General features: G+C 43.7%; 1 protein-coding gene across 1 annotated transcript; it reads left to right on the top strand.

The window, feature by feature from the left end:
• The first annotated feature begins 1,388 nt into the window (after positions 1-1,388).
• Positions 1,389-27,068, top strand: CDCP1 (CUB domain containing protein 1). The gene is made up of 9 exons (XM_058810359.1): positions 1,389-1,582; positions 13,950-14,147; positions 15,458-15,814; positions 17,076-17,444; positions 19,622-19,849; positions 20,545-20,925; positions 21,248-21,613; positions 22,855-22,936; positions 24,125-27,068. Exons 1-9 carry the CDS (start codon positions 1,507-1,509, stop codon positions 24,573-24,575), a joined length of 2,508 nt encoding a protein of 835 aa, XP_058666342.1. The 5' UTR covers positions 1,389-1,506; the 3' UTR covers positions 24,576-27,068.

Raw genomic sequence — 27,068 nt, 5'->3', positions numbered from 1 at the left:
ACTTTATGAAGATGGGAAAACTGGTAAGACACAATTAACATAAATTAAATACTTTCCTCTTTCTCCAGTGGGAGAAAATAAAAACTCTAGACCTACCCTATTTCATTAAATTAAGGAAACGGCATCAGATCTGATTTGAGCCCCTCAGAATCTCTCTATTCCCTCTCATGTGAATGTAAAACTCCTATCCATTCATTTCTCTGCAGTCATATAACCACTTAATTACTTTCTTATTAGCGCTATCCTTCTCTAAAGGCTGATGTGTTTTTCTAGATATATTTTCTTTAAATTGCATATTCTTTGTTAAGATGAGTAAAAAAGCCATACTACGCAGAAGGTCGCTGAAAAAATGGATTTATTTATAACAGAGGTGTAAAGATCTCCCAGGAGAGCCGAGTGTCCTCACTGCCAGCTGAAATCAGCAAGAGCAGGTCTCCAAAGCTCAGTCTCAAACCTGTAACAGGCTGTGAATTTCTGATCTCGTTAGGACTTCTCTCCTTCTTTGAACATCAATATTCTTGTGTTCATTCCCATACATTCCTATAATAGCCCCGTGCTGGTGTGGGCTAGTATAAATGTACTGGGGTTTTGTAATGATATTGCCAAAGAAACAAATGCTCCAAAGCAACCGCATGGGATTACTGGGAGATGAGCTGTCTGACGTTAGTAAGGTATTTAGTCACTGGGCAAACATCTACTCCGGACTATGTCACGATGGTTTCTGCTCAGTTTTCCCTTGCAAAGTCCCCAGATGTTTAACAAGCAGGAGACAAACTGCTGTTCGCTGAGAGGAACCTGCTTCTGTCTGAAATGTGGCACTTCCAAACACAGAATGGTTTGGATGGAAGGGACCTTTAAAGGCCATCAAGTCCAAACCCCTTGCAATGAGCAGCGACATCTTCAAATAGATCCGCTTGCTGCGAGCCTTGTCCAACCTGTCTGTGAATGTTCCCAGGGATGGGGCATTCAGCACTTCTCTGGGCAACCTCTGCCAGGGTTTCACCACTGTCACCACAAAACATTTCTTCCTAATATCTAGTCTGAATCTGACAAAGTGGTTTAAAATCTTTACCCCTCGTCTGGGTAAAAAAGTCTGGCCCCAGCTTTAAGCTCCCTTTAAGCACTGAAGCTCAGAGATGCTTTAGCAGGCAAGGGGCCGAGGGGGAGAGGGGAACTTGGTGACAGACAACTCAAACCCCTTTCGGTAAGTGTCAGTGATGTCGGGAATGGGCAGGGAAAAGCGTTTAGGGCAGGAATAACACCTCTGTGCCAACGACCCGCACCTCCGGCGCCCCGCCAAGCCGGCTCCACCCCGCCGCGCCGGGGCCGGGGCCAGGGCCGGGCCAGAGGCAGCGCCCGGGCGGGGACGAGCCGGCCGGGAGGAAGAGGAGGGATTTCACCTGCCCCGCCCGGCCCGCCCCTCCAGGTGCCAGGTGGAGCAGGAAGCGGCGGCGGCGGCGCCGGAGGGTACCCGCGCCCGCCTCGGCGCCGGGCCCATGAGGGGAGATGGCGGCGGGCCGAGCGCTGGCCGCGCTCCTGGCCATGCTCCTGGCCGCCTCGGCGCAGCTGATGCCGCGGGAAGGTACGGACAGGGACAGGGATGGGGATGGGCCGGCTCCCCCACCCTCGGCTCGGTCCCCCCACCCTCGGCTCGGTTCCCCTACCCCCACACCGGTTCCCATCACCCCCACGCGGGGCTTCGCTGCCATCCCCTCCCCGCCGCCCCTCAGGGGCTGCCCCGGCCGGCCGGACCCGCCCGTGCGCGGCTGAGCCCGGCTCGCTTTGGTTTGCGGCACCGTAGGCGAGAGACTGATAACTCTGCTTTTATCCCCGTGTGCTGCTGCTGATTTAATAACTATTAGTTATTTAAAAGGGGCGGGGGTGATAGGGTGGAATCGCATCCGTAATGTTTGTGCGGTGGGACATTTCAGTTTCAGCACTTCTAGTCAGAAGTGCAGCTCCCTTTTCTTTCTCTTGGAAAACGCTAACAAGAAAAATGACTTGATCTTTACATCCTTGCTTGCTGGAGTATTGATTGTGCAAGGAACTTCACAAAGTCCTTGCCCCAGGACGCTAGAGGGGCAGCTGAGCTCTCTGTAAAGAGCAGAAGCTCCTTGGTCTGTGTTCTGTGTGGGATCGTGCCCGAGATTTTCATCAGAGAATGGTATTACTGATATAGAACAACGGGTAAACCGTAGATGCAGGGGAATGGAAAGGTTTATATGCCCAGCTGAGTCAGATGGTTTAATGCCCACTACCAGCTTTGTATCTCTTGAAATTCCTGGATGCTTGTTGAAATCCCATGTATCTAACCCTGCGTGCAACCCCAAAAGAATTCCAGTTATGAACACAGTGACGGTGTGTGGTGTTTTCCTCAATTTCCAAAGCTGCTTGATTGCAAAAAATGCCCATCCTCAAGTCTAAACAATCTATTTTAACTGCTATCTGTAGTCCTTTCAAAGGCTCTTGAAGTCTGAGTCCCTATGTACAAAATAACTGGTGAGTTTCTTTAATTTCAATTAAAGAAATTGATGCCTTTTTAATATTTCTATTGCCTTTAACTGCATGGTTCTGCTGAAGTGGAGCTCAGGCCATTATTATCATGAACAATACATGCCAAATGTTTCCTTTGAAATTGGGCAGCCCTGAGGCTTAAGTTTCAAGCTGTGCAGTCTTTTAAATAAAATATTTGCATTTAATGTATTGCCTTCGAGTTAAGTGAATAACAGTGATTTGCCTCTCTAAGCCTCTTCAAAGGAAAAAGAAAATATAATGCTGTTTAATAATTGTGCTTTGTTTTCAGAGTAAACAAATATTTAAAACCTTAGATGGCTCAGCATTAGAAGCAGAGGAGGCAGACTGTCCAAGGATTTTAGCTTAATCTAGAGGAACATGGGAAAAAGAGCTCCCCAGCCTCTGGCCTTGCTCTTTGGCAAATCCTGAAGTTGCTGTTTGCAGCAAAGTTAGTAACAGTTGCACAAAATGCCACTGATGGACCCAGTGGTTTGTTGCCACTGATGGTGGCCCCTCTTCCTACCGTCTTCTGTCCTTTCCTTTCCAGCCGCAGGCTTCCACCCACTGGTCTGTCTCCTGCATAAGTGCCACCCCTCCTGTGTGCCAGGTGCTCTGTCACCCTCTCAAACTCTCCAACGTGGTGCCTTCCTCCTCTTTGAGAAGCCCAAAAGAGAGGTGGCTCAGTCTCAGCCACCTTGGCAGACTGAAGGTTGGGATGGTGTGAGCGGGACGTGAGGCAGAGGGGAATGGTGCCTTCCCGGGTTTGTTGGCACGTGAGACCTCGTGTGTCCTTCCTTCCAATGGGAACTGCTGTTGTTATTGCACAACCAAAACTGTTGGAACATTTCCCTGAGCAAAGGTTCGTCCCGAAAACCCAAGAGAGCTCAGGTTAAGGTTTTCCTCTGCAGGCCTGTGTAGTTGGTAATTTTTAAAGAGTTCCTGTTGCTCTGGTGCTGACGCTGGCTCTGCTGTTGCTGTGCTTTGGCTGCTCCCTTTCCTTGGTTGGAGCTTCCTTCCTTTCAGCAAGGCTGGGTTTAGGCTGGGCGTGCACGTGGGGTGTGGATGAGGCACACGTGGCTCCTTCTGGGGAGTGGTGATGCTCTGGTGGGATGGCTACAAATTTTGATGTTCCTGTTCCTAAAGCTGTCTCTTATCATCCTTGGTGAAGTTCTTTCTCCTCTCACTTCTCTGCTCCACCCTTTCCCAGCAGGTACAGTATTACAGTGGTGTTCCTTTAGGAAGGTGTAGGTGGAGCGTGGCTGCTCACATTGTTCTCAGAGGAGCTTGTGGGTTTTCCTGAGATGCAACTTTATGCGTAAAGTAAATTATCAAGTGAAAGATTGGTTCTAACTTGTAGCTGGAAAACTACAGAAAGAAGTATTTGGTGTGCTGGCTGCGCACGGGCGTGGGAGTGTGAACAGAGTATTGCATATCTGACCTTTGAAAATGTGTTTTCCAACTAAAAATGAGTTTCTTTGAGGCACTAATAATGAAGTTTATCAGGCTTCTGTGCTGTCTATGAAACATAAACGTTTCAGGTTTAAAGTGTCCTTATTAATGTGATAAAATCTGCGTAGGTATTCTGGGCCTTGTCTTTAAAATGTCATTGTTATAATAAGTGAATTTAGAGATAGTGCCATGTTGATTCTTGCTCTACCCTCCAGTCATCTTTTTCTTGGCAACTGACTGATTTGAGTCACACGTCAGTCCTAACATGTAAAGCTGCTTCATTTAATAAAATAAAAACCCCTGAGCTGTTAGCAGGGTCATTCTGCTACTCTGACAGAATATAAATAACAACTGTGTTTGCTCTCCTCTGAAAGTTGGTGGAAACTGGATTATTTCCATTCTGAATCACAATTTGTTCATTCGATTGAGACCTCTCCTTTTAAGACTACAACCAAAGTACATGTGTTGTAACCTTTTTTTTTTTTGCTTGTGTCATGCCGTTATCAGTCTGGAGTGCTAATTTTTTTTCCTCTAGAAACTAATGTGTTTATAGTAAATTATTTATAGTGTGTCTCAGTTCTGGTACTACTACCTTAAATTCTGTACCAGAAAAGACCCCTTTTTTTTTTCCCTTTCACAATTCCAGAACTTTGTGTGTTTGAAATGTTTGTTTTTAAGAGGTGAGCCTTGTCTGTGTGTGTTTTTCATTTGTCTATAAGTCTGAAGGGATGTAGAGGTGATGGGAAGGCTTGAGTGAATGTCTGAGGTGGTGGGAATGTGAAAATTTTGAGGATTAGTACACTGGACTGAATTTATTGTCCATAGCAGCACAAATAACCACCAGTTTGAGTGCCCCCCACTAGAGATCTTCAGTAAGTTTGTTATTTCTGGAGTTGCGTGAATAAAGTTCCTCCCAAGAGCTGGAATCTTGTTCCTGGGCTTACTCATACTCAAAACTGGAAGCACCAACAAATGGCAGCCACTTGGCTGCAAAGTGGCCCAGGAGAGGAGAAACAGGATGTGATGAACCAGCTCCTGGGCCTGGCTCCTTAGGTGGCTGTTGGCTTTTTTATGCCTGGGGTTGTCTTTTGATGTGGTGGCTCATCAGCCAAAAATAATTAGGGGAAAGCATGCTGAAAAGGATTATTTCTTGGCACTGATTCAAGGCAAAGGACTAGTCAGGGGAGAAACAAGGTGAGAGGATTGGAGGCTGATGAATCTCATGTCCAGAGTACCGCCAGGGACCTGTGACATGGAGGAGGTTATTTGTTAGCTAGAAGGTTGTCTTCCTCTCTCTTTATTACAATTCTGTATGTTGTCCTGCTGTACTACAGTGAGAGTTTCTGGACAGAAATTGGGGCTTCCTGTATGAAATAAAGGAAGAACCTTGCCCCAGCCTGATATCCGATACCATTTGGGTCAGTTGTGCGCTCAGGCTTGTTAATTGCTTATATGAATTATCTTATCTACAGATAATGTTGGAATAGAAAAAAAAGTAGGAGAAAACTACTGAAAAATAATCTGACTTCTTGAAATAATATAATACCAGCAGCAGTATTTTCACAAATAAGTGTTGCCAGGGTTCTGTTTATTAATGTAGCCCTTATCACTTAGCCTAATTGATATTTATAACAGCATATGGTAAATGAAAAGCTTTGTGATCCACAACTGCCAAACCCTCAGTCTTAGGCAGAGGCTGAACAACTTTGCACTTAGTGCATTCCAGGAATATTTCAAATTGGAAATAGTGTGAAGAACCATCCTGTGCTAAGAGCAAAGTCAAGATACTTTTGGCTTTACCTGTGTTGACTAAAGCTGTGGGTGACAGGGGCATGGTGTGTTTGCAGATTAGTGTAGATGATGGCTGAATAGCTCCTTTCTTCAACAGTTTTTCTTTCTTTTTGATCTCATTCTCATTTGCTTTTTGTAATTGCTTATGGAAAAACATGACCTTCTTCAGGTGCTGAGCAGAAGAGCAGTGAATGTGTGTGGAGTTGTAACCCTTCGTGTTGTGGCTGGGGTGGGATCAGTGGTGATGCTGGGTTATTCCTGGGCCTGTGGGGGAAGCTGGGTGCTGCCCACCACTGCCATGAGTGGAATGTACCTCTGAGCTGAACTGACCAGTAGTTCTCTTGCAGCAGCAAACTCCTCCTGCTCTCTTCTGGGTGCTCCCTGGAGCTCTCCCTTTGGCTGTTTTCTGGTCTTGGTGTCCTTGCAAGAGCTCCTAGAAAGACTCAGCTGTAGCAAAGCATGTATTAGCTAGAGAATATGGGGAAAATAGTCTTGGATGCCAGTTTTGATCTACATGAGCTCTTTTGTTGGGCTACTCTTGTAACCTTCTGTTAAAATATTTTTTAAAATCTGCACCTTTAATAATTTCTGTAATTTATAAACCTTTGCCTGACAGGGGGGAAAAGCTAAAGATATCACTTAACAAAGCACTTCCAGCAGTTTCTGGGACACCATCCAACTCACTGGTGCTGCTCAGGTGTCTCTGTCGAACCTCGGCTCTGGAGAGGACAACACACCCACTGCAGCAGGGGTTGGCTTGTTGGAACCAAAGCATTAACCAGTTCCTGAAGAGCAGCTGCTGACTTTGTGCTCTCTCAGTAGGATTCAGCCAGCAGGGCCAGGTCACCATCCCTTGATTCGTAAACTTCTCGAATATCTTGGAGACGTTACTGTAGAGTTTCTTCTTGCTTCACATCTGCTTGTGCCACCAGGGTGTGAAGGAAAGGACGTGGGCTGGGCTGCATTGTTGGCTGCTGGCCTTTACAGCCAGAGCAGAGCAACATCTTGAGTTTCTGTACTGGCTGGTGACAGAAGCAAGGGTTTGCTGCCTGCAGCTGAGCCTGCCTGGTGTGGATAGTATTGATAGGACCTCCTGGAAGACCTTCAGCTGAAGAACTGTGCCATGGTGTCTAGTAGATATGCATTTCCATATGTTAGTAAGATCTAGTCTGCCTGTGAGTGCCCAGGCTGCCATTACTGTGGAAAAAGTGTTTTTTAAAAATCTATCTCCTCTACCAGGGATAAAGTCTGTACTTTGCCTATCCTATTGGACACCTTTTAACAAGGGTGCCATAGGGCAGCCTGCTTTGAGCTGTGCCTTTTGGTTTCTTGGGGAACAAAGTGAGTGTGGTTACTTGATGTCAGATACCAGATCAAACTCTTATTTTGGGAGGTAGGATAATGCTGGCATTTTGGAGCTGGTCCTGGATTTTCTGAGTCCCTGGCTGTGAGACAGAGGAGAGAGCAATCTTTGAGGAGTGGAAAGAGAGGATTTGGAGTTCCTCAGAAGAGAGACTAAGAGCTGACAGCAGGATGTTTGGTGTGGGAGGGATCCCCGATTACGAAATGCGCTTTTACACCTTTGTCAACCAGCGCCAAGACTGCAGAGCTGCTCAGACATGCTCTGAGATGTTGTCCTCTTGCTGGCTTAAATCAAGGTAGGGATAAAAAACTATACAAGCAAACACCTCTTTGATCAAGGCAGGCTCCTGCAGGGACCTGTGTGGTGTCAATGTTTCTCCAGGCAGTGTGACAATTTCTCCTCAAGCTGGGCAGACCCATGTGTCAAACATTTTACACATTGTATGCTGGTGGTCAGCTCATAGACAGGGTTTGCTGAGCTCTCCATCTCACAATGTTGCTTCTACAACACTTCATATCTCTAAAATAATAATTAGGACAAGGCAGCTGAGAGTCAACAGTGTCTCTCTCCCACTTGTGGTAAAAAAACTTCTTTTAAAAAAATCTATTGCATGAGTTATATGTGTCTTAATTATCTTTGAGAAAGGTTCTAGAGAAAGCTGTATATGTACAGAAATGTATAGTTGCTGGGTTTTTTTTCTTCAATTATTTTAAATCTGAAGGTACTTTATTCCTGTTAGGCATTACAAATTAATGAATGAGCAACTTTTGAGTGAGCAGCCTTGCTGGCCTGGGGTGCTGACGGATGTCTGGTGAACTGTGCTGGAATGGCTTGTAACATCACTATGCCAGAAGTGTCTGCCCTTCCTCCTTGATGAGGAGGAAATGACCTACCTCTCGCCTGCTTTGCATCCCCATCCTGGCTATCAGTTCAAACAGTCAGTCTAGAAGAAGTGAAGATTAGGGAGCTCTTCTGTGATGGCTGAGGAATGGCCGTTCTCCCCCAGGAGCCCTCTCCTGAGGCGTGGTTAGCATGGCATAATAGCAATTGGCAACATCTATCTCTAAGAGTTTACAAGCTTTGCAGAGTTTATCACTGTGGTATTCTGGGTGATCCTTTCACAAAATTTGGACCTCATCTCCCAGACAAGTGTGGTGGTGGAAGACAGGTCCTAATACGAGGAGATAATCATGTAATGTGGGGAGTAGTTTACATTTAAGTGGAGAAGGGTTGTCTGTAGTTTGTGATGGTGATCTCTCTTTTGCTGCTCACAGCACTGGTCAGGAGGTGAGGGGAGTCCTAACTCTGTGTCTGTTCCTGACTAACTTGAAAACTGTGAAGGCAGTCACCTGGATTACATTGCAGGTGACACTGGAGGAGTGGATGACGTTTGGGCAATTGGGTACTGCAGTTGAACTGGAGAGTTGGACACAAATTGTCAAAGATGTTAGTAAGACAGGTGCAAAACAACTGAGTTGGCAAAGCAGGGAGACGTTTACTCTTTCAGATATTCCTTGATGTGCTTTTTGGCCAATTTGAGTGAACCGTGCAGTGAATTGTGATGCAATTCGCAATTCACTGGTGTGAATTCAGTGTGGTGATGAGGTGAAGCACCACCACACTGAGTTACTGTGTTATACCCCGTGCTTCCCACCTTCTTGCCATGGCTTTTGCAGCAGATTGTGTGTAGTGGAATAACCTCAGCAGGCTCTGAGCCTGCCTGCAGGTCAGCATCCCTGCAGGGGCTCGGAAGAGGCAGCGAGCCTCCAGGAGAGCCTGCCAAGCTGTAGTGGCAAACAGCATCCCTGTGCTATCCTCGTCCCAAGCTGGTGGCACAATTCCTGCCGGGAACGAGCCTGTTCTCTGGAGAGGCGTGTTGGTTGTGTGGGTTCAGATCCCCCTGGGGCAGAACAGGCCTTTGGATACGGGTATTTCATAATCAGAGCAAGTTGCTGCTACTCGTCTTGCGGCTCCTCCAGCTCATGAATGGTGGCTGAGTCAGCCCCATCCGACTGGGTTTCAGTAAAAATGGCTGTCACGGAACAAGCCCGTGATTTAACCGGAATGAGCAAACCCACAGTTTCTGTACATAATTCCAGGATAAATTAGCATCTGGGATTTCGTTGCAGGTTTTGTTTTCTTGGTCTGACTGGGGTTTTTTTGGTTGTTTTCATCCACCCAGTCAAGTCGTGTGAAACAATCCATAGATCCTTATGGGTAAATTACTGCAATAAAATGCAGCTGTCAAGCCAAAACTAGTTGGACTGTGTTCTAGCTCCTGCTTTGTGTAGTAAGGCACTTTACATAGCCATAAAATTGCTGTTCTGCCAAGTCCTTTGCTCGTGTATACGTACACATGCTCTGTGTGAGTGCTACTGCCCTATTTGCCAGCTGTCTTCTACATTGCACTCCCTCTTGTACATGAAAAATCTCCTTTTGTCGTTTATATATGCACGTTCAAACTATGAGCTTGTCAGTAAATAAATTTAGGCTTAACTCTCTGGAGTGATTTAACTTGCTTTACACTATGCAGTGTGCTTCTAACACCATTTAAAGAGCTCTGAGCACTAACATAAAAGTTTGGAAATATCATCCTGATAAGAAAAAGCTGTGTTTGTGCAGAGAGGGGCATTACTCTAGCAATAGAGGGATGCTGTGATGAGAAAACTCTCATGAAGGCATTCTGAAATGAACATGAGCAGTAGAAAAATCCAGTTGTGGAAAGGGAGGTTGTTGATTGAGATTAGGGCAGTTGATGAAACATCCAAGGGAGGCTGCAAAACTGTAATTGTTTAGAGGAAAAAAGAATAGGGTGAGATCAGCTGTCTGCATCAGCTATGAACCAGCTCAGGACTGCAGGCTTTACCCCTAACATCTTCTGGCTGAACGATTCCATTGTTGTATAGACAGAGACGAGATCCAGCTTGGCAATGCTTCCTCATGTTGGTTTGGATATCCTGTGTGTCATCCCTGTGCAGCAGCAATAAGGCGTGGAAATTGCTTCTTTTCAAGAAACGTGTCCAGTTACTGGTAATCCTGATAAAAAGGCATGCAGTGGGAGTCACAGACAATCACATTAGTGTGACTCATGGGGAGACTCACTCATGTTTATAAAAGCTCTCCAATGAAGGTGCTCTTTAAGTAGTCCCTCTGTCGTGCTGCTCATGTGTGGCTGTAGTTTGGGGAGTTTTAGCCATTTGTTCGTTTATTTTTAATGACTTTGGGATCACTGCATATACTTCCTGCATGATTCTTTTATTCCACTTTTCCTATTAGATTTGATAGTCTAATGCAGCTTAGCACATCCCTAGCAGCTGGCTGCTGTTGGCATAACAGCACCCCACTCTTATTTCTTGGCCAAAATTATTATCTGTGGATTTTCATCTGTGCAAGCTGTTTGTCTATGCATGGAAGGTGTTTCTTCTTATATGGGCTTCTAGCACACAACTTTGCTGGCCTAATTTGGTACAGATCTGCATCTTTCTTGCCTACTACTGTGATGATATATATATATATATATCAATCATTGAAAACACTTCTGTGATTTTAGGCAGGTTCTGTTTAGGAAAGCTGAGGAATGGGATAAATCTGTGCTAGAAAACAATATTGACCTGACAAATATTTGATATTCTTGCAGAGAGATCAAATGAAGAATGATTATATGGTCATGAAGTCAGCAAGAGGAGCAGAAAGGAGGGGGTGAAAAGCCCAGGCAGCCAAATTTGGGTCTTTCAGGGGCTGGGGAAGAGGATACTTGTTTTGACCCTTGTAGGACCCTTTGCTTATCTCAAAGCATTGAAAATTTCTGTTCTTTGGTTTCAGCTCAGGGTGTGTATTTGTTTTGATTTTAAACTGGTCACGTGTTTAAGGCTATGCCTAAACTTAATCCTCATGACTAAAAATTAGAGCCCTGTGCCAGCATGTGGTGGAGGAGTGCTGGCTGTTGGTGGTCCTGGTCCCTGTCCTGCCAGGTTGGCCACATGGCTGTGCTGTCCCAGGGATGGGGGAAGGAACAGTGATAACTGTTTGACCAGAGAGTTAGAAACAGACTTTTCAGTAATCCTTATAAACTTACAAGGTGAGTATGACACTTACCTTGTGCAAGAAAGAAATGTATTTTGTCCATAGTTATTAATTATTTGGTTTATGTTATTAACACATCATATCTGGATGACTTAAACACCAGAAAAGTTATGAACATCATGGTCAAAGGTGTTATGTACACTAGGTGTTGTAAAATAAAACCCCAAGAGAACCCAAAAACAACCCAGTGGTATGGAAAATAGAACTCTGGGTTAGATTGGAAGTAGTTGTTTCACTTTCTTTTCTGGACACTGCTTCCTCCTGAAGAATGAGGAAGAGCAGCACTGAGTAAAGCTTGCTTGGCTTTACTCTGTTCCCCACCCCATGGACATTGCCCCTGCAATTGTCCCCTGTGTGCTTGGAAGGTCATTGTACAGGCAGCTCCCAGGCTACACCATCATCTTTTCTATTTCCTCAGGAAAATCCATATTGAAAACCTCTTTTCTAAGGCAGAAACACAGATGTAAAATGTGCCAGCCGTTGGTTGAGGCAGGAGAGTGCTGTGTAGGCTCTCAGGTCAGAGAACTGTTCTGTCGCTTAAAGGCTGTAAGGACTAATGGTATTAGAGGGTTGGTAAACTTGTGGTTAAAAATATGTGCTGCAATCTGCCAAGCCTCGTGGTGTTTGAGATTTTCATTTAAAACCTTTGATCCTGGAGGCAAATAGGTAAGGCACTTTCAAGGACTTACTAAGTCTTTTGACTCCAAGATTGTGTAGAAAAGCTGCAAAAAGGCTCAAGACCAACGAAACTGAGATAAACACGTGATGGGCTCTGTCTCTGAGTACTCTATTCTGCCCTGCTTCCCCTAGGAGTGGGGTTTTGATCCCTGGTGTTGCCAAACCTGGAGCCACAATGTTTCCAGTGTCAGGGACGGACCATGCTGACTGCTCCATCCCCCGGGCTTTTGCAAAGCATTGCAGTGAAAGTCATGCCCTGCAAAACTATGAGATTCCTGTAAAAATTAGGAGGTTTTTGAGCCTCTCTTCAATAGAACAGATGGTTTTTGTGTGAAATTGAGTCACTAATGCAATAAGCTGCTTTCAGCAGCTGCGATGACTGCAGCTTTGAGTTGGCTGGGTCTGTTTGTTGAGGGTCTCTGGTGTGCTCATGTGCCATTTGAGGGCCGTGCTGATCAGGGGTTCCTATGGTGTGTTCAGCCCTGCTTCCCACAACCCCACCAGGTGAGCCCCTGCATGTCTGGGCTCTGATCAGCATCCTTATCACCCTGCACCAGCAGCAGCTGGTGTGGAGCAGACTGCTGCTCCAGGGATGCTGAGCAGTTGGACAGAGCCTGGGGCATCCTGCAGATGTGTGTGAGCCAGCTGTTCTCCTACACCTTCCTGACATGCTGCCTGCTTATTGGAATGGCTTCGGGGCTCCCTCAGGGCGCTGCTCTGCTGGGTTTGCCAGCACAAATCTTTCTTCATTGAGGTTAATGAGCACGAGGATTCCCAACCTGGCAGATGGGCCGAGCTTTGTCATGCAGCCCTGTGTGATGTACCACTCAGAGCAGAGATGTTTTGAACCCAGCTTGGGGTACCTTTATTTCTAGATCTCTTACTATTTTTTATATGCATGATTTTCTTCTCATATACACTAAAAGCTCAAGTACTGTAGACACTGAGATTCTATCTTCCATACACCAAAATAAGAAATGGAGAACAATGAAAACAAGCAGCAGAAAACTTACTGTCTGTCCTGTCCTCAGATTTTCACCTGGGGCTGGGGTATGGTTGACTTTACTGCAAACATGACTTATTTCAGCCAGGGCTGGCCTCATTACTTGCTAAGCATCCAACTGAAGTTAATAATAGTCATCTTGAACGTCCAGTCAGTACTCTCTGGTGTCTTATATTATGTGTATATTTTTAGAAGACAATCAGGTTTGAGTCATTTTTTTGATAAACTGCCACCTGTGAAATAAAAGATTATTCAGCAAGCAGTTTATTCAGTGACTCCAGTATTTCCTGTGAGAGCTGTTCCTGCATCTGGCAGTACTTGAGGATGGGTTGAAATCTGAAATATTTCCCAAAAGCTGTGAATCAATGATGGTTGTGTCTGAGATGGAGAGGAGGTGTGCAAGCACACACTCTGTTCCAGGCCACAAATGCCTTCTGTGCTGGTGAGGGGCACTACACAGACATCCTGTACCTTCAGGGAATGAGTTGTGAAGGATGGGGAGGGTGGGAGAGGACCGTGACTGCACCTAAAAGTATCTGTTGGTCTGTGCTTTTGGTATTGCTGGAATACCTCATCTGGCCTGCAGTAATTGTTGAGGTATACCCAGAAATTAATCTCTTACCATTGTCTGTGATTAAGCTAAAGCTTGTTTTTTTGTTTGACCGCTGAATAAACTTCCTGGCTTGATGGGCGCCTTCAGAAATGAAGCAGGCTGTGTGATAACAAACTGAAAACAAAAATCAAGAGAACAACAATTTGGAAGGAATAGCTGAGCTACTTTTTAACTGTGAAATAAATGATAGTGATGAGGGTAAATTGGAGCAGAACTGATTGTGCACAAGTTCCCTGTATACCTCTCCTGGGCACATGCAGCAAATATGTTTTTATGTTGTCTGTGCTGGAGAGAGAGGAGGCAATTTCTATTGGTACAGCACCAGAGGCTCCTGAGAGGTGGATGCTGATATTCCTTTGGACACTGTGGCATCTGTGGGGCTGTGTGGAGACCCTGGTGTTCCTCATATGGCTAGTAACAGAACACCTCTGTTCTATGTATTTTTTCTTTCTTAGCTTCCTTTACAATCTCTCTTCATAAAGCGGACAACACCACAGTGACGATTAAACTTGGTCTTCAATCGAACTGTCAAATCCGCATGAAATATGGCATCGTGTCTGAACTCAAGATAAAGCCTGGGGACAGTGTGACTTTTGACTTCACCTGTGGTACTCCAGAGAAGTATTTCATCACGGAAATTCAGAAAAATATTGGTAAGATACAGATTTTTGATTTTTCCCCAGTAGTAATTTTCCTCTAGTAAAACCAAATGCTTTTTTTCCTGCTGCTGTATTGAAGTCTCTGCCCTAATCTTAGGTAAGAAGAAATCTTTGAGCACTGATAAATAACCTTGAATGACTGCTACAGCTATGCAAGCTGCAGAAGTCTATATTGCAGCTGGCAGAATTAATGTTGACTCGGCTGTGCTGGAAACAGCTAGAATGCAGTTTGCTGCATTAATTCCTTGCTGCTTTTCCTTTTCCCACAATTTATAAACCCATCAAAGAATCTTTTTGTTCCTGACAAAAGCCTCTGAACACTTATAATAATATATTATGTATTTGATGAACAGCTTGGTTGTGTCTATAAGGACAACAGAAACACTGAAGACCTGCACATGTTTCTTTATCTTTAATGAATGCTATTGAAGTCAAGAAACTGTAAATTCAGAAGTTTAACTAACGCTTCTTCTTGCTTTGAATGTTATCGCTGGTGTATGTACTCTTTAATGGCATGAACACGTGCTCCTTCTCAACTAGATCCCAAACTTCATTGGGTATTCAGTCTTTAGTAACATCTTCATTATTTTTGGGGTGATGTTCAAGAATAATTCTCTTCGTGTTTTGGAATTTATCCATATGACTCATGCAGGTAGCAATGCTCACTGTAGCTCATATGTTTGCAAGACACACTAGTGATATTTCTTCTTTAAAGTTGAAGCCTAGACATGGATTAAAGTTACTTATTTTGAGTGTCAATCAGTTGCTTAGATTTTTCAGATAAAAGTTTTCTGGCTTGCTCCCAGAATCCTGCAGTGGCATTTGTTATTGTTAATCTGGACACCAAGGGAAGAAAAATACAGTTCCTGGCAAGGAGTAAAACATTTAAAGGTTAATTATTTGCCAGGAACTCTCTGGGGGATGTGGGATAAAATGGATTCTCTAGATCTGTGGTTTCCAGCTCTCTTGACACTGCATTTGTCCTTTTTGTCCGTTCAGACTCTGCCCTACTCACTAAATACCTTCTAAATTCTTCAGCAAACAAGGCGGAATACTAGGAACAATGAATCCCTCCTGTTACTCAGCCTGACTAAAGCAGGTTTATCCTGTCTGTTCTATGGGCTGGGAGTCCTGTTTGGAGACAGCCTGTGACCATGTTAGAGGAGTGTCTTTTAGTGCACATAGAAGAAAACATGAGTGCAACCTGAAAATTGTGATAATAGCAAGGAAGGGGAAGTATCAAACTCCCCTTTTAATGGAATGCTTTCCAGAGTGTATCACAGTTCTTCTCTCTCTGCATTTAGACTGTGTGTCAGGCCCATGTCCCTTTGGAGATGTTCATCTTTACCCACCGGGGCTACCTCGCCTTAACAGGACGTACATCTGGGACGTGAAGGCAAGTACAAAAGCTGGGCTTGAACTAAAATTTTCTACCTCCTGGCTAAGGCAGATTGAACCAGGAGAGATGTGCCCAGACGCCGTTAGCTACAACATCAACAGCTCTATCGATAATGCCACGGTCAACATCGGCACTTTCTGCAGGAACGGCTCCGTGTCCCGCATCAAGCTGCTGGGAGGAGTTGTCCTGTCCCTGCACCTCCCGTGGCACTTGCCTCTCACCACCTCAGGCTTCAACATAGCCAGCAGGGCTTCCATAAAACGTGAGTAGTGCAGCTGCCTCCTGCAGACTGCAGCAGAATCTATTTCAACCTTTCTTCACAGCTAACCTTCCAGTTTTGGTGCTGCTATCCCTAACTCCCTTTCACTTCATCTGTTCTGGAAACTATTTTGTAGGATTTTTAGTTTAGTTAGATGGTGCTCTTCTGGAGTCAAAGTATTTGATGTACATTAATAATTTTAAGTCTCTTTAAACTTCCTAAAACTTCAACATACCTGCTTTCTTGTTTTTGTGAATTCAGCTAGGTGAGACAAAGTAGTATAATTAGAATGAGCCAGAGACTTTTTTGTTGGTTGAAGTGTGTAGTTGGGCTTGTTTATTTTTTAAAAAATTTCTTTAACTTCTGGAGCCTCAAACCAATACCTCTCTTCAGGAGAGGAGTGTGGGAAAAGGTGAAGCAGTGCCTGGAAGGAGGCTGCATAAATACATTTATCTGTTTCAACCTGCACAGTAACATAAACCATTGTGTAATAATCTTCCTAAAATACCTGGAATATTATACAGCAATCAGTGGGTTACTTTGTGATCTCAGAGACAAAACTTTCTCTGTACTTGAATTCTAGTGCTGTTGCTATCAGTTATAAAAGAAACCTGGTCCAGGTTCAAGCTTCTAGAACATGAGTGTTTTGTATAATTCCTGGCACTCCTTACACTTGCACATCATCACTGGAGTCCTAGAGTGGGACCATAATCTCTATGTACCCAACTTCACACTGCCAAGAGTCATCCAAGGATAAAGTGTCTAATGCAGCCTGCATGTTTCACATTTGTGTTTTAATATGCCTATCTGAGGCTCTTTGCTGGTGTGCTTTTGTTAAATTTAGGAGGTTTTTGTAAAGAGAGCCACGTGTTGCTATAAAAGCTTGCATCTTTTGTTTCCCAAAACCCAATGAAGCAGAAGCACTTATCAGGTTGTGTGTTTGCTCTTGCAAATCCAAATGTAGAATTAGGAATTAGGATCTTGCCCTTGCCAATAATAAAGGCTTGTCTGTCCATGTGCTTGAAAGGTTAACCTGTTAAACTTCAAATGCAGTATTAATACATTCCTTACCTTTTCTGTAACTGAAGACATAAGAGTCAATTCAAATATATGTTTTAGTCTGAACGTTTTGTAATAACCTAACCTGTAGCTGGAGTGGGTGATCTCACTGTCAAAATAAAGACTCTGCTTCTTGGGTGCTAGATATGCCAGTGTGTCTTCAGTAACTGGAATTTTATATGTTGTGATTCCCTCCCTGTTTTAGGGTTATGCATCATTGAATCCGTTTTGAAGAGGGAGTCTTCAATCACCCTGATGTCCCCTAACTACCCGCTGGGCTTTCCAGAAGACGAGCTGATGACGTGGCAGTTTGTGATTCCTCCCAACCTGAGAGCAAGCGTGTTCTTCCACAACTACAGCCTGTCCAACTGCGAAAGGAAGGAGGAGAGGGTGGAGTACTACATCCCCGGCTCCCCCAGCAACCCGGAGGTGTTCAAGCTGAGCGACAGCCAGCCTGCCAATATTGCTGGCACTTTCAACATGTCCCTGCAGGGCTGTGACCAGGATGCCCAGAACCCCGGCATTCTTCGCCTGCTCTTCCAAGTTGTTGTTCAGCACCCGCAGGTTGATGAGAGTAAGTACCTGCCTGCCTCTTTTATGGCTTTCAGATGTCTGGCATGAGCACCACAAGGGAGATAAATACTCTTTTTTGTTATTTTCCTTGAACTTTGTCCCTCTGTGAGTTTAAGGAGATTGCCAAGCAACGCTGAGGCCTGTTTTATTGCCCAGGTACCACTGGCCACCTGTACAGCAAGGCGAGCAGCGATGCTGAAATGTGCAATTTGCAGTGGACTATTTGTTGCTGATGTGTTTTTTACACTGTAACTCATAAATGGAGACTCCTTTCTACTTGCAGCACCTGAATGATGTAATTGAAAAATGGCTGTAACAGTTCTGCTTTCAGACATGAGACTCAACATTTTAAAGGTCATTCTTTAAAGCATGAACCCAGTTTTTTGTTCCCTGCATGAGCAGTTGCTCCTAACAAGGTGAAACCCGCTGTCATGGTAGATAGCAAGATCTGTGGTATTATTAACTGGTGAATTGAGAGATGTAAAATTGTCTCTGTATTGGTAATGACATTGATATGCATCTTCCTTTCCTTTCTTCCTTCGAGTTTTAATTTTGCTTCCTAGAGGAAGGTGAACATCAACAAGTGTGAAGAAGTCACATTAAATACAAAAGTTGTCAGTAAGATATTCCACTAATAATATCCCCTCCATACTTGGATGTTCTTTATATTTCTTTATACTGAGAAAATAATTTTTTTCTGTTTTCTAGCCCCAAATTCAGATTGGTTTAGCACAATGACTTATAATACCAGAGCATTTATCTAAAAACAGAAATAAAAGGCCTGTCTAGGTAATGAGCCATGGAGTTAGTGATTTAGCCTCTGACTTTGCAACTCTGACCCCAGTTCAAGGTGAAGGTTAATAATCAAGGTGCACTTACTGCAAAAGAGCAGGTGGAGGAAAGTACACACTCAACTGCCACTGTGTCAGGAGCTACTTAGCGGTTTCTAGGCAATTTTAGAGAGAATAAGGTTTGAATGATTTGTGCCCTGAAGTCACATATCCATAAAGGATCTGTAGCATCTCACCGTTACAGTTCTTTCTTCTTTGGCTGTCTAGCCTGGCTCTGTTTATGAACAGCAGATCCTGACAGAATTGCTCTTAACAAAATTGTGTTTGCTTACATTTATTGTGTGTTGCATCTCGGAAGCTAGACAGAATGAAAACATTATATTCAGTTAATCAGCTTTATCTCCCTTCTTCTTTCAAAAGCAAAAAGAATTTTAATATATTTATGGCCAGGAGACAAAACGATAATCACGTAAAAAATCAAAAACAGGTTGTCATTCCAGGAATGAAATGCAAGTAATAAACCATTTGAATTTAAGAGACAACAGTGGTTTCTCTAGGGATTTTATAGGATTTCATGATTGATTTTGTAGTTATATAAGTTCCATCAAAGATTCAAATTCAGCCCTCAGGTTGCCATCTGCAACATTGCTCTTATTAAAAATGCATTGCTATCTGCATATTCTCAAAGCTTCCCAAACATTTGGGTATTCCACAGCTGTCTGTGGTGCTTGTCATTAAGTAAGAAGAAAATATGGCTCTTTCCAGTCACAATAACTTCTTGATCTAACTCTTCCTGTGTTTAGCTGCTGCAGGAAAATACATTCTGAAAAATTATAACCTTGCGGTGGGAGTCCTAGGTTAGTGCTTGGTTGTGCCAATGACTTGGATAATTCCATTTGACCACTTGCCTTTTTGTCTGCCTGATTTCTCACACAGGAGAAAGCTATTTTATTCACCTTTTGTGTATGACTTTGAGATCTGTAGCTAAAGCTAAACCAGAAAATGAAGAGTAGTAATAGAATATGTATGTATATAGGTGCACTATTTTCCCCCCTGTCCTTTGTAGAATCATTGAATGGTTTGGGTTGGAAAAAACCTTAAAGATCATCCTGTTCCAAACTGACCCACTGTGGGCAGGGACACTTCCACTAGGCTGGCTTGCTTTTTTTGACATCAGAGAGAGGTGCCTTAGTAACAGCACCAGGATGTTGCATGGATCCAAAATCTCTCTTTCCACATGACAGTCAACCTTTATGAGCCACACTTGCATTTTTTTTCCTCTTTCCTTCTGTTTTCTCCTTCCAGATGTTCCAAGAAGAGGTGAAGGAAGTTCTGCTTCACACTGTGCTTCTTGGCTGTAATTGCTCTGGGGTGTTTTTCATTGCAGATGTCACCCATTTGGTCGACCTGAGCAAGGAGAAGAACATGACTGTGACAATACACGTGGAAGGGTGGCCCAGCCGCACGCCCCTCATGTCTGAGCCCATATGCCTGATCTGCAAGGATCCTCGCACCTGCGACCGTGCCTTGACTTTAACCTCTGGTGCTGTCTACAGGATCTCCTTCCTGTGCAAGGACTTGTCCCAGCTGAGGATCACGGCTGAAAAAGGCATAGGTACTACCAAAGTGGCTCAATGCTGTCTCTTAGGCAATGCTTTTGCATGTTTTTCCCCAGGGGTCAACCAGACTTGTTCTCTTGCTTTGGCTTTAAATGTATTGAGGTTGGAAACCAGGTGTTGGCTAGCTGGGAGATGGGTGCAATGAATCTGGAAGTGACCTTGTTTGGTACATCATTCTGTCTTTAAGAATAGAAACTGCGTAGCTATTCCTAGAAGAGAAGAGATAGAAGTCACCTAAGTCACTGCAAATTATGGAAACAGAGCCAGAGACCCATAAATCTGCCCATGAAAATGCAGGACCAAAGTTTCCATCAGGAGTGCATCTTGTGCATGCATGTCCCCTTGATATAGGATTTCCCCAAATGCTTTCAACTACAGGTAGAAAAGAGATTTGAAGTATCTCAACCTTGACTGGTCTGCAGCAGTGTCACAGTCAGCAGATATATCTTGAGTGAGGGCCTTTGAATATGTTTCTGCCTTCTGCCTGTTTCTTTGGTGTCCTGCACCTGTTAAGGAGAACTCTTTAAATCCAAACAATACACATTTGGATAAAGGTTACTAAGAGAGGATATTTTCTTAGGTAGATCCTTATCTTGGCCTGTAATGCAAACCTGACAGTACTCTGCATGTGCCCAGGTATTTCCTGTGCAAGAAATACTCAGCTCTTTGGGTTTTGTTTTTGTTTTTGCAGGCTGTATGGATATTCGTTGGTGTCAGAAGAAGATTTATTCCCTTTCAGTGCCCAAGGCTATTACCCGATTGCCAATTCGACTGCATAAGTTTAATTGGAAGCTCTTGGCCACTGATATGATCAACGTAGAAATTACGTCTCCGTCCTTGAAACTTCAGCAACATGTCCCAGAGCAGAGGTGCAACACGAGCTACAGTTACAGCATTGTTAGTGCCACCCCAGAGACAGAGCTGAATGTTGGTGTGTTCTGTCCTGGTGGATCTATTGAAAAGATTCAGATGAGGAATAATATCACCATATCCTTAAAAACATTTGGTAAAGGATTCATCAATGAATCTATCCCTCAGGATCTGAAAATGTCTTTTGTGCCACATATTAAAGGTAAGGTAGTAGATTTTGTACTACTTTGTTGTACAGGGATAGATCTCTCAATAGGCTTAGTAAAGCACATGTGGGTGAACAGAAATTAGGAGTTTAATCCTTTAGCAATGGCCGTATTACTAGACTCTAGAATCAGTCTTTATCTGAACCAGCGATGTGGTTTATTTCGGGAAGAGAGAAGGAGCTTTGTATTCCAGGTAGTGGATAGTTGATTGTGCCAAATTGTGCAGGTATGTCTGTGTTTATTGTGATAACACTGGTGTGGGAAAGGACAATAATTATCAAAACTAAGTTTTCTTTTCTTCTTTCCCTTTTGCTACAGATGAGTGCATATTCACCGTGAGCCCAAATCCAAAAGCTAAAGTTTACTTGCAGACTCCCAACTCGCCTTATGGTTTGCCTCCTTACATTTCCATATCCTGGTTCATCACTGTGCCCAGCAAGCAGACTGCCCGCCTCAAGTTCTCCAAGGACCGCATGGGCATCGCCTGTGAGACGGGCCGTGCCTTCGTCAACATCAAGGAGGAGACGCCAGGAGCAGAGGAGATCGTGCGCCGCGAGGACGAGCTCCTGCCCCAGCCCCGGAACATGCTCCACAGCTTCTGGGTGAACGTCTCCAACTGCAGGCCTGTGGATAAGGAGCAGCTCACCTTGCAGTTCTGGGTGACTTTGGCTGACAAGCAGCTAGGTGAGTGCTGTGAGGCTGTGGTGCTTTGTTTTCTGCTTGTTTCCTTGCTTTCCCTTGAGGTAACACTAATGGACGATGGTCCTCCTTGGATGAGGTAACAGTAATGGATGATGGTCCTTCTTGGGTGTAGATTCCTGCCTTTGGAAAAGTCTGTCCTCAAAAACCTCAAGAGTTTCATCTGGATATTTCTAGGAGCTGGGGAAAAAGGAGGGGTTTTAATGTGGTATGGTTTTTTGGGGGGCAGGAGGTGTGTTTCTGGGTTTTCTTTCATTGGTGCAAGAAATGGCAAGGATTGAGGTAGTAAGACTAGATTTCATTAAAAAAAAATTTAGTTTTTTTAATTGGAGGTAACAGATAGAATATATAATAAGATCAAGTGATGTTTTTCCCTTCCAGGGTCACAGACCTAGTGAACAGCTTGGGATTTGATTATGCAAACTTATTCATCCAAGTAGTCCTCACTTCATGTTAGCAGTTCAATTAGTCTCAGTGTTCACATGAGCAAGAAATCCTCCCTAGGACAGGTCTGACCATTTAATGGAGATTGGGCCCTGATGCTAGCAGCAAATTCTGTTTCCTTGTTCTCTTTCATCTCCCTGAAACATAAACAGGTTTTAAAGAAAAGATGAGGGGGCATTTTTAGGGTAGGCTTTGCTTATGTAAATTTGTTTCACATTTGCACTTTCTAATTTTTTGATCTTATTTTTTTAAATCTGTACTTCTTTTGAAACTTGCAGCATTTTTCTTTGCTTATGCATGGACTCCCCTAATCAATTTTATGACTCCTAGAAAACCACAGATCAACACAACCTGTGTATTTCAGAGGAAAGGACTGTTTTGAGGGGAATCTATGGAAATGTCACTATTTCTTCTTTTGAGTCCTTCTCTGTTTCTTTCTGTGCTTTCATCTTTTCCTTGCTTGTTCAGCCAGAGACGCGTGAAGTGCTGTAGGTAAGTTTAGCAGTGCATGGAGCTCTATCAAAAACTCTTGGAGGTGGGTGGGTTGGTTGGGTTTTTTGGTTGTCCTCTGCTGCCAGCAGCAGGAGTTTGTTGTTGCTTGGCCTCCAATCTCTTGGAAATGGCTTGTGTTGCCCTGTGGCAGGCATGGCTTAGGAACTTCTGCTCTGCCAGCAGCTGCTATGCTTAGAAGGTCTTAAAGGGGTTCAAACCCAGAGAGATTTTAGGAGATAGCTGGATGTTCCTTCTTTTGTTCAGTGTCCTTGTTCCTTGTCTCTTTGCAGACCTTGGAATCATACTGGCTGTGGTGGCTGGGGCTGGAGTTCTCACAGTGATTGGACTGACCGTGTGCTGTGTTAAGAAGAAGTAAGTTCATAATTCCGCATGTGTAACTTTGTAGTTCAGGAGGGCATTTTGGGAGAGCTGCTGGGCCCTCTGTTTCATGTGTTGATATCCTTTGAACCAGGGTCTAAAGCATGAGGAAGGCAGGGTGGAAGTAGTGTTGACCCCAGGAATGCTTCTTTACTCTAAATTGACAAACTTCAAGAGCAGAGCAGCATTCCTGGAGTCACATTACTTCAACCTACAGAGCACTGCTTACCTTGGCCTTAAGTGCAGGCTTTTGGGTGCACTGTGACTCGGGTGTTGGTTGGACTTCCTCAGCAGTCCATGCAGTGTGAAATCCCAATGACTGTGGCTGTTGCATGCATGACTCCACTCAAGTCTTTGTTCAAACAAGCTGTGAACTCACGCAGATACACTAAGAGTTTTCTTTCATGCATACAGCCTCCAGCAACTTCTGGAGTTTGTACATCAAGTGGGAGCAATTTTCTGTGAGTTGAGCCCTTGGGGAGAGAAGTGGGTTGTGCAAAGCTTACATGCATGGCATTACTCATACAAGCAGAGTCTGGAGTCATTGATAGCCTGGGCTTTCTCATACATGTATGCTCAGTGCTGTCAAGGTGCTTGGTTGGTCCTGAAGCTGTAGAGCTGGATCGAATTTATGCAATAGGGTGACTAGTGCAGTTAGGGACACATTTTCCTGCCACAAGGAAAGACTTCACAAACACAGGCTTAGAAGTCTTCAGTTCAGCCTTTGTTCTTTACAATTTAGGGGCAGTCAGTCAGGAAAGCATAATTAAGAAAAATTCGTTTGTCTTTCATTTTGACCCACTACCTTGTCTTCAGTAACACAGCCTTGTTTTTGTGAGGATCTGATGATCTCTGGGTCTTACAAATGCCCATGGAAACTGTGGGATTTGTGCACAGCCAGAATCCCAGTGCTTGGGAGACAATTGGAGTTAAACTTGCAAACTTCAGGGTCAGCAGAGCAGCAGTGGGTAACCAAATAGCATGAAGTTGTTTTCTGGTCTGTTAAAAGAGGATGTCTAGGCACAAGAGTAATTTCTCCCAAAATTGCAGGTAAAGCCTTTAATCCAGGTGGGCTGCCTGACACTGTGTGCTTGGGATGAGTGAACAGAAGCTGTTGTTACTGAGTTCCAGCACGCCAGACGTGTTGTTTTTGACCTGTTAACAATTTCACCTCTGTAACAGGAAGAAGAAAACCCAGAATCCCATGGTCGGAGTGTACAATGATAACGTGAATACCCAGATGCCTGGAAGAAAAGGCTCATTCAGAAAAGGGAGGCAAAACAATGAGTCTCATGTCTATGCAGTTATTGATGATGCTGTGGTCTATGGACACTTGCTGAAGGAGTCCAATGGCTCAGTCTCTCCAGAAGTTGATGTCTACCGGCCTTTTGATGGACCCATTGGTAGCATGCCACCTTCTCCACCTCCATTCTCCTTCAGGAAAGACATTAAACGCTCTTCTAACCCCAAGGAGGAGCCTCTGCCCCTGATGGACATAGACCAAGACAATTACACGTTTGCTCATCAGAAATCAGGGCAGTCAGAGGACAATGGAGATGCAAATAAAAAGGATAAGGGAGATACAAGTGTGCCCCTGCTGGAAAATAAGGAACGGGATGGTTTAGTGGAGTAATTTTATGCCAGGTATAGCAGTTTCCTCTGGAAACACAGGTGTAAGGACAGTGGTCTAAGACAAAAACATACTGAAGAGGAGTGTTATTTTTAAATATGTTTTTATCTTGTTTTGTTTCATTTGCGTGTTTTCAGTTGTTTTTTGTCCTTTTTTTTTTCACTTCAGCTGTTGATAGCTTTCAGTTTTAAAGTGAACACCTAGCAAACTCAATTCCAGTCAGGACTCTCCAGGACTGGTGTTGAAACAGGTGCCAAAGGTGTGCTTCTGCTTTTTACTATATGGGCATCAGGAAAGTTAATTCCTAACCACCAGCTTAAAGCTGGCCCCTGGTGGTGGGGAGAGTGTTCTGTCCAGTATTTCCTCCTGTCACAAGCCATTGTTTGCCTGAGTGTTGGTTGGTGACTCCTAGCAGATGCAGACTGCATCCCTGTCTTAAGGCAGCTCCAGGTTGCGCACACCCAGGCAATCTGACCAAATCCAAAAAATCTAAAATCTGACTGTCCCTTCCATCACTTGTAGCTTGAAAATCCATCAGATTTAGCATGCCAGTGGCTATGTGAGTGTAGTGAAAGACCATGTGTGCTCTCTGGAAGAGCTCTGTGCCTGTAAATCAGTGTGATCATTTGAGCTTGGACTCTTCTCCTTCAGAAGATAAGTTATGGATTTTCTCTAAGTTTCAGCTGATGTTGTTATACTTGGATTCCACCATGTGAGCTTACACCAAAGACTGGTTTATTTGCTCTTTGACAAAAACAATTTCAAAAGTCTAAACCAATTTGTGGCTCTGTTCAGGTGCCCGTGACATTCACATTTTACTAATACCTTGCACTTTTGGTTGAAGTGAGAGTAAGGATTCGATAAAGAAATAATGATGTGGTCATTCAGCTGTTTACCAGTGCTTTTCATTTCACCTGTTACTAAGGTTTAAAATACAGGGTAAAGAAAATAGTTTACAGCAGCTGGTGTCTGTAATGCAAAGAATGAATCCACAAGAAAAGCCTAGATGTTTTAAATCTTTTTTTTTTTTTTTTTGTGTATCAATCTGAATTTAGCAACCGTGTTGTTATGATGGTGGGGACACTTTGACTTCTGGCAGAACTTACACTTCAGTTGTCTAGCTGCCCCTGAAAGGTATCTCTTGAAATCAGGTCTTATTTAAGTGCTGTAGTTAGCATGCCCCTCAGTTTCTGTGCCTTTGACAACACGAGGACCAGATTCCTTGTGGCAATGAAGTTGCTTTTTATATACAAACATCTGTCCAGGTGTGCAGTTTACTGAGGATGTTTGTAATTTTGTGTGCAGCACTAGACTCAACAATTGGAGAATTTCTCTCCAAAAACCTTACCATGACTGTTTCTGGCCTAGTGAAACACAGAGGTGACATGAACCTTTTAGACAAGTGTTGTATGCAATGATGCTAAACACATAATAATATTTAAAACTAAAATGCCTTTATTAGAAACCTTACTGTTTACATAAAGTAAAAGTGTGGATTTCTTCCTTTGTTAAGTATGCTGGCATTGCCCATTGACTATTTGGTCAAGTGTGTGGATTTAACAGTGTGTTAATACTGCTTGGACCTCTACACAATTCAGTATAATGTCATACCTGACACCATTTTCTGTGGCATATATCAAAACACATGCCAGCTAAAAGTGCCTTTATTTGTTCCAGGTACCTTCCTGCTCATTTTTATCACTTTCAATACAGAAATGTGTATCCCTAGATCTCTGGCTACTCACTGGGATCATGTGTTTCAAAGTGTACCTGGATCATTTTGATGCCATTTGAGAACTTGAAAAGATTTCTACAATACTGGTATCAGCTTTCCTCAGGTAACTGAATTGCCAAAAACTATTTTATCAGAGTAGTCTAGTTGTGCATTTCTCTGATCAATGTTCCTCACTTCTGTTTCATTGAATAGTCTGTAAAAGAGATTCAAGGCTTTCCCATCCCTCTAGCTCAACTTGTTCAGTTTCTTGGATGAAATTTTTACTTCATGTTCCTTGTAACCAACAGGAAAGAAACATAATGGACGTTTGGCATTTGTTCACAGCCTCTTGATCCTTGAGAATATGATTCTTGTTGACTGATACTTTCATGTGCTCTAAGTTGGCTTTTCATGTGACAGTATAAACCTTATTTTACAGATGTCCCCAGTCTAAGGTGGACCTTCACTATGTTTATTTGGTGTGTGTAAAGAAAGAGCTCAGGCACAGATTTCAGTTTGTTTTATATTAAGAGAAAGTTTTGACTTAATTTTTTATTATTATTAAATAAATAAATGATAATGCTACTGCCAACTGGAGTAACTAATGTATGTCCTTCCTGTGTGTGTGTGTGAACTCAGGATGAAGTATTTTGGTCTCTGCCTGTTGGTAGCTGTGCCATCACCCTGGACAACAGAAGGGGGTTTCTTGGGAACCTGGTTTCCTGGGATAATAAACTGCTCTCTGTGCATGTCCTCATTCTTGCATAGCCAGGGATACACTG

The sequence above is a fragment of the Ammospiza caudacuta genome, chromosome 1 (assembly GCF_027887145.1).
Source record: "Ammospiza caudacuta isolate bAmmCau1 chromosome 1, bAmmCau1.pri, whole genome shotgun sequence".
NCBI lineage: Eukaryota > Metazoa > Chordata > Aves > Passeriformes > Passerellidae > Ammospiza > Ammospiza caudacuta.
The sequence above is the reverse complement of the archived record's forward strand: the minus strand, read 5'-3'. Positions and strand labels throughout refer to the sequence as shown.

Coding starts and splice junctions, on each gene's coding strand:
- CDCP1 (XM_058810359.1), top strand. CDS start 1,507: ATGGCGGCGGGCCGAGCGCTGGCCGCGCTCCTGGCCATGCTCCTGGCC. Junction 1,583..13,949: donor GCAGCTGATGCCGCGGGAAG/GTACGGACAGGG, acceptor TTTCTTTCTTAG/CTTCCTTTACAATCTCTCTT. Junction 20,926..21,247: donor TTTTGTGCCACATATTAAAG/GTAAGGTAGTAG, acceptor CTTTTGCTACAG/ATGAGTGCATATTCACCGTG.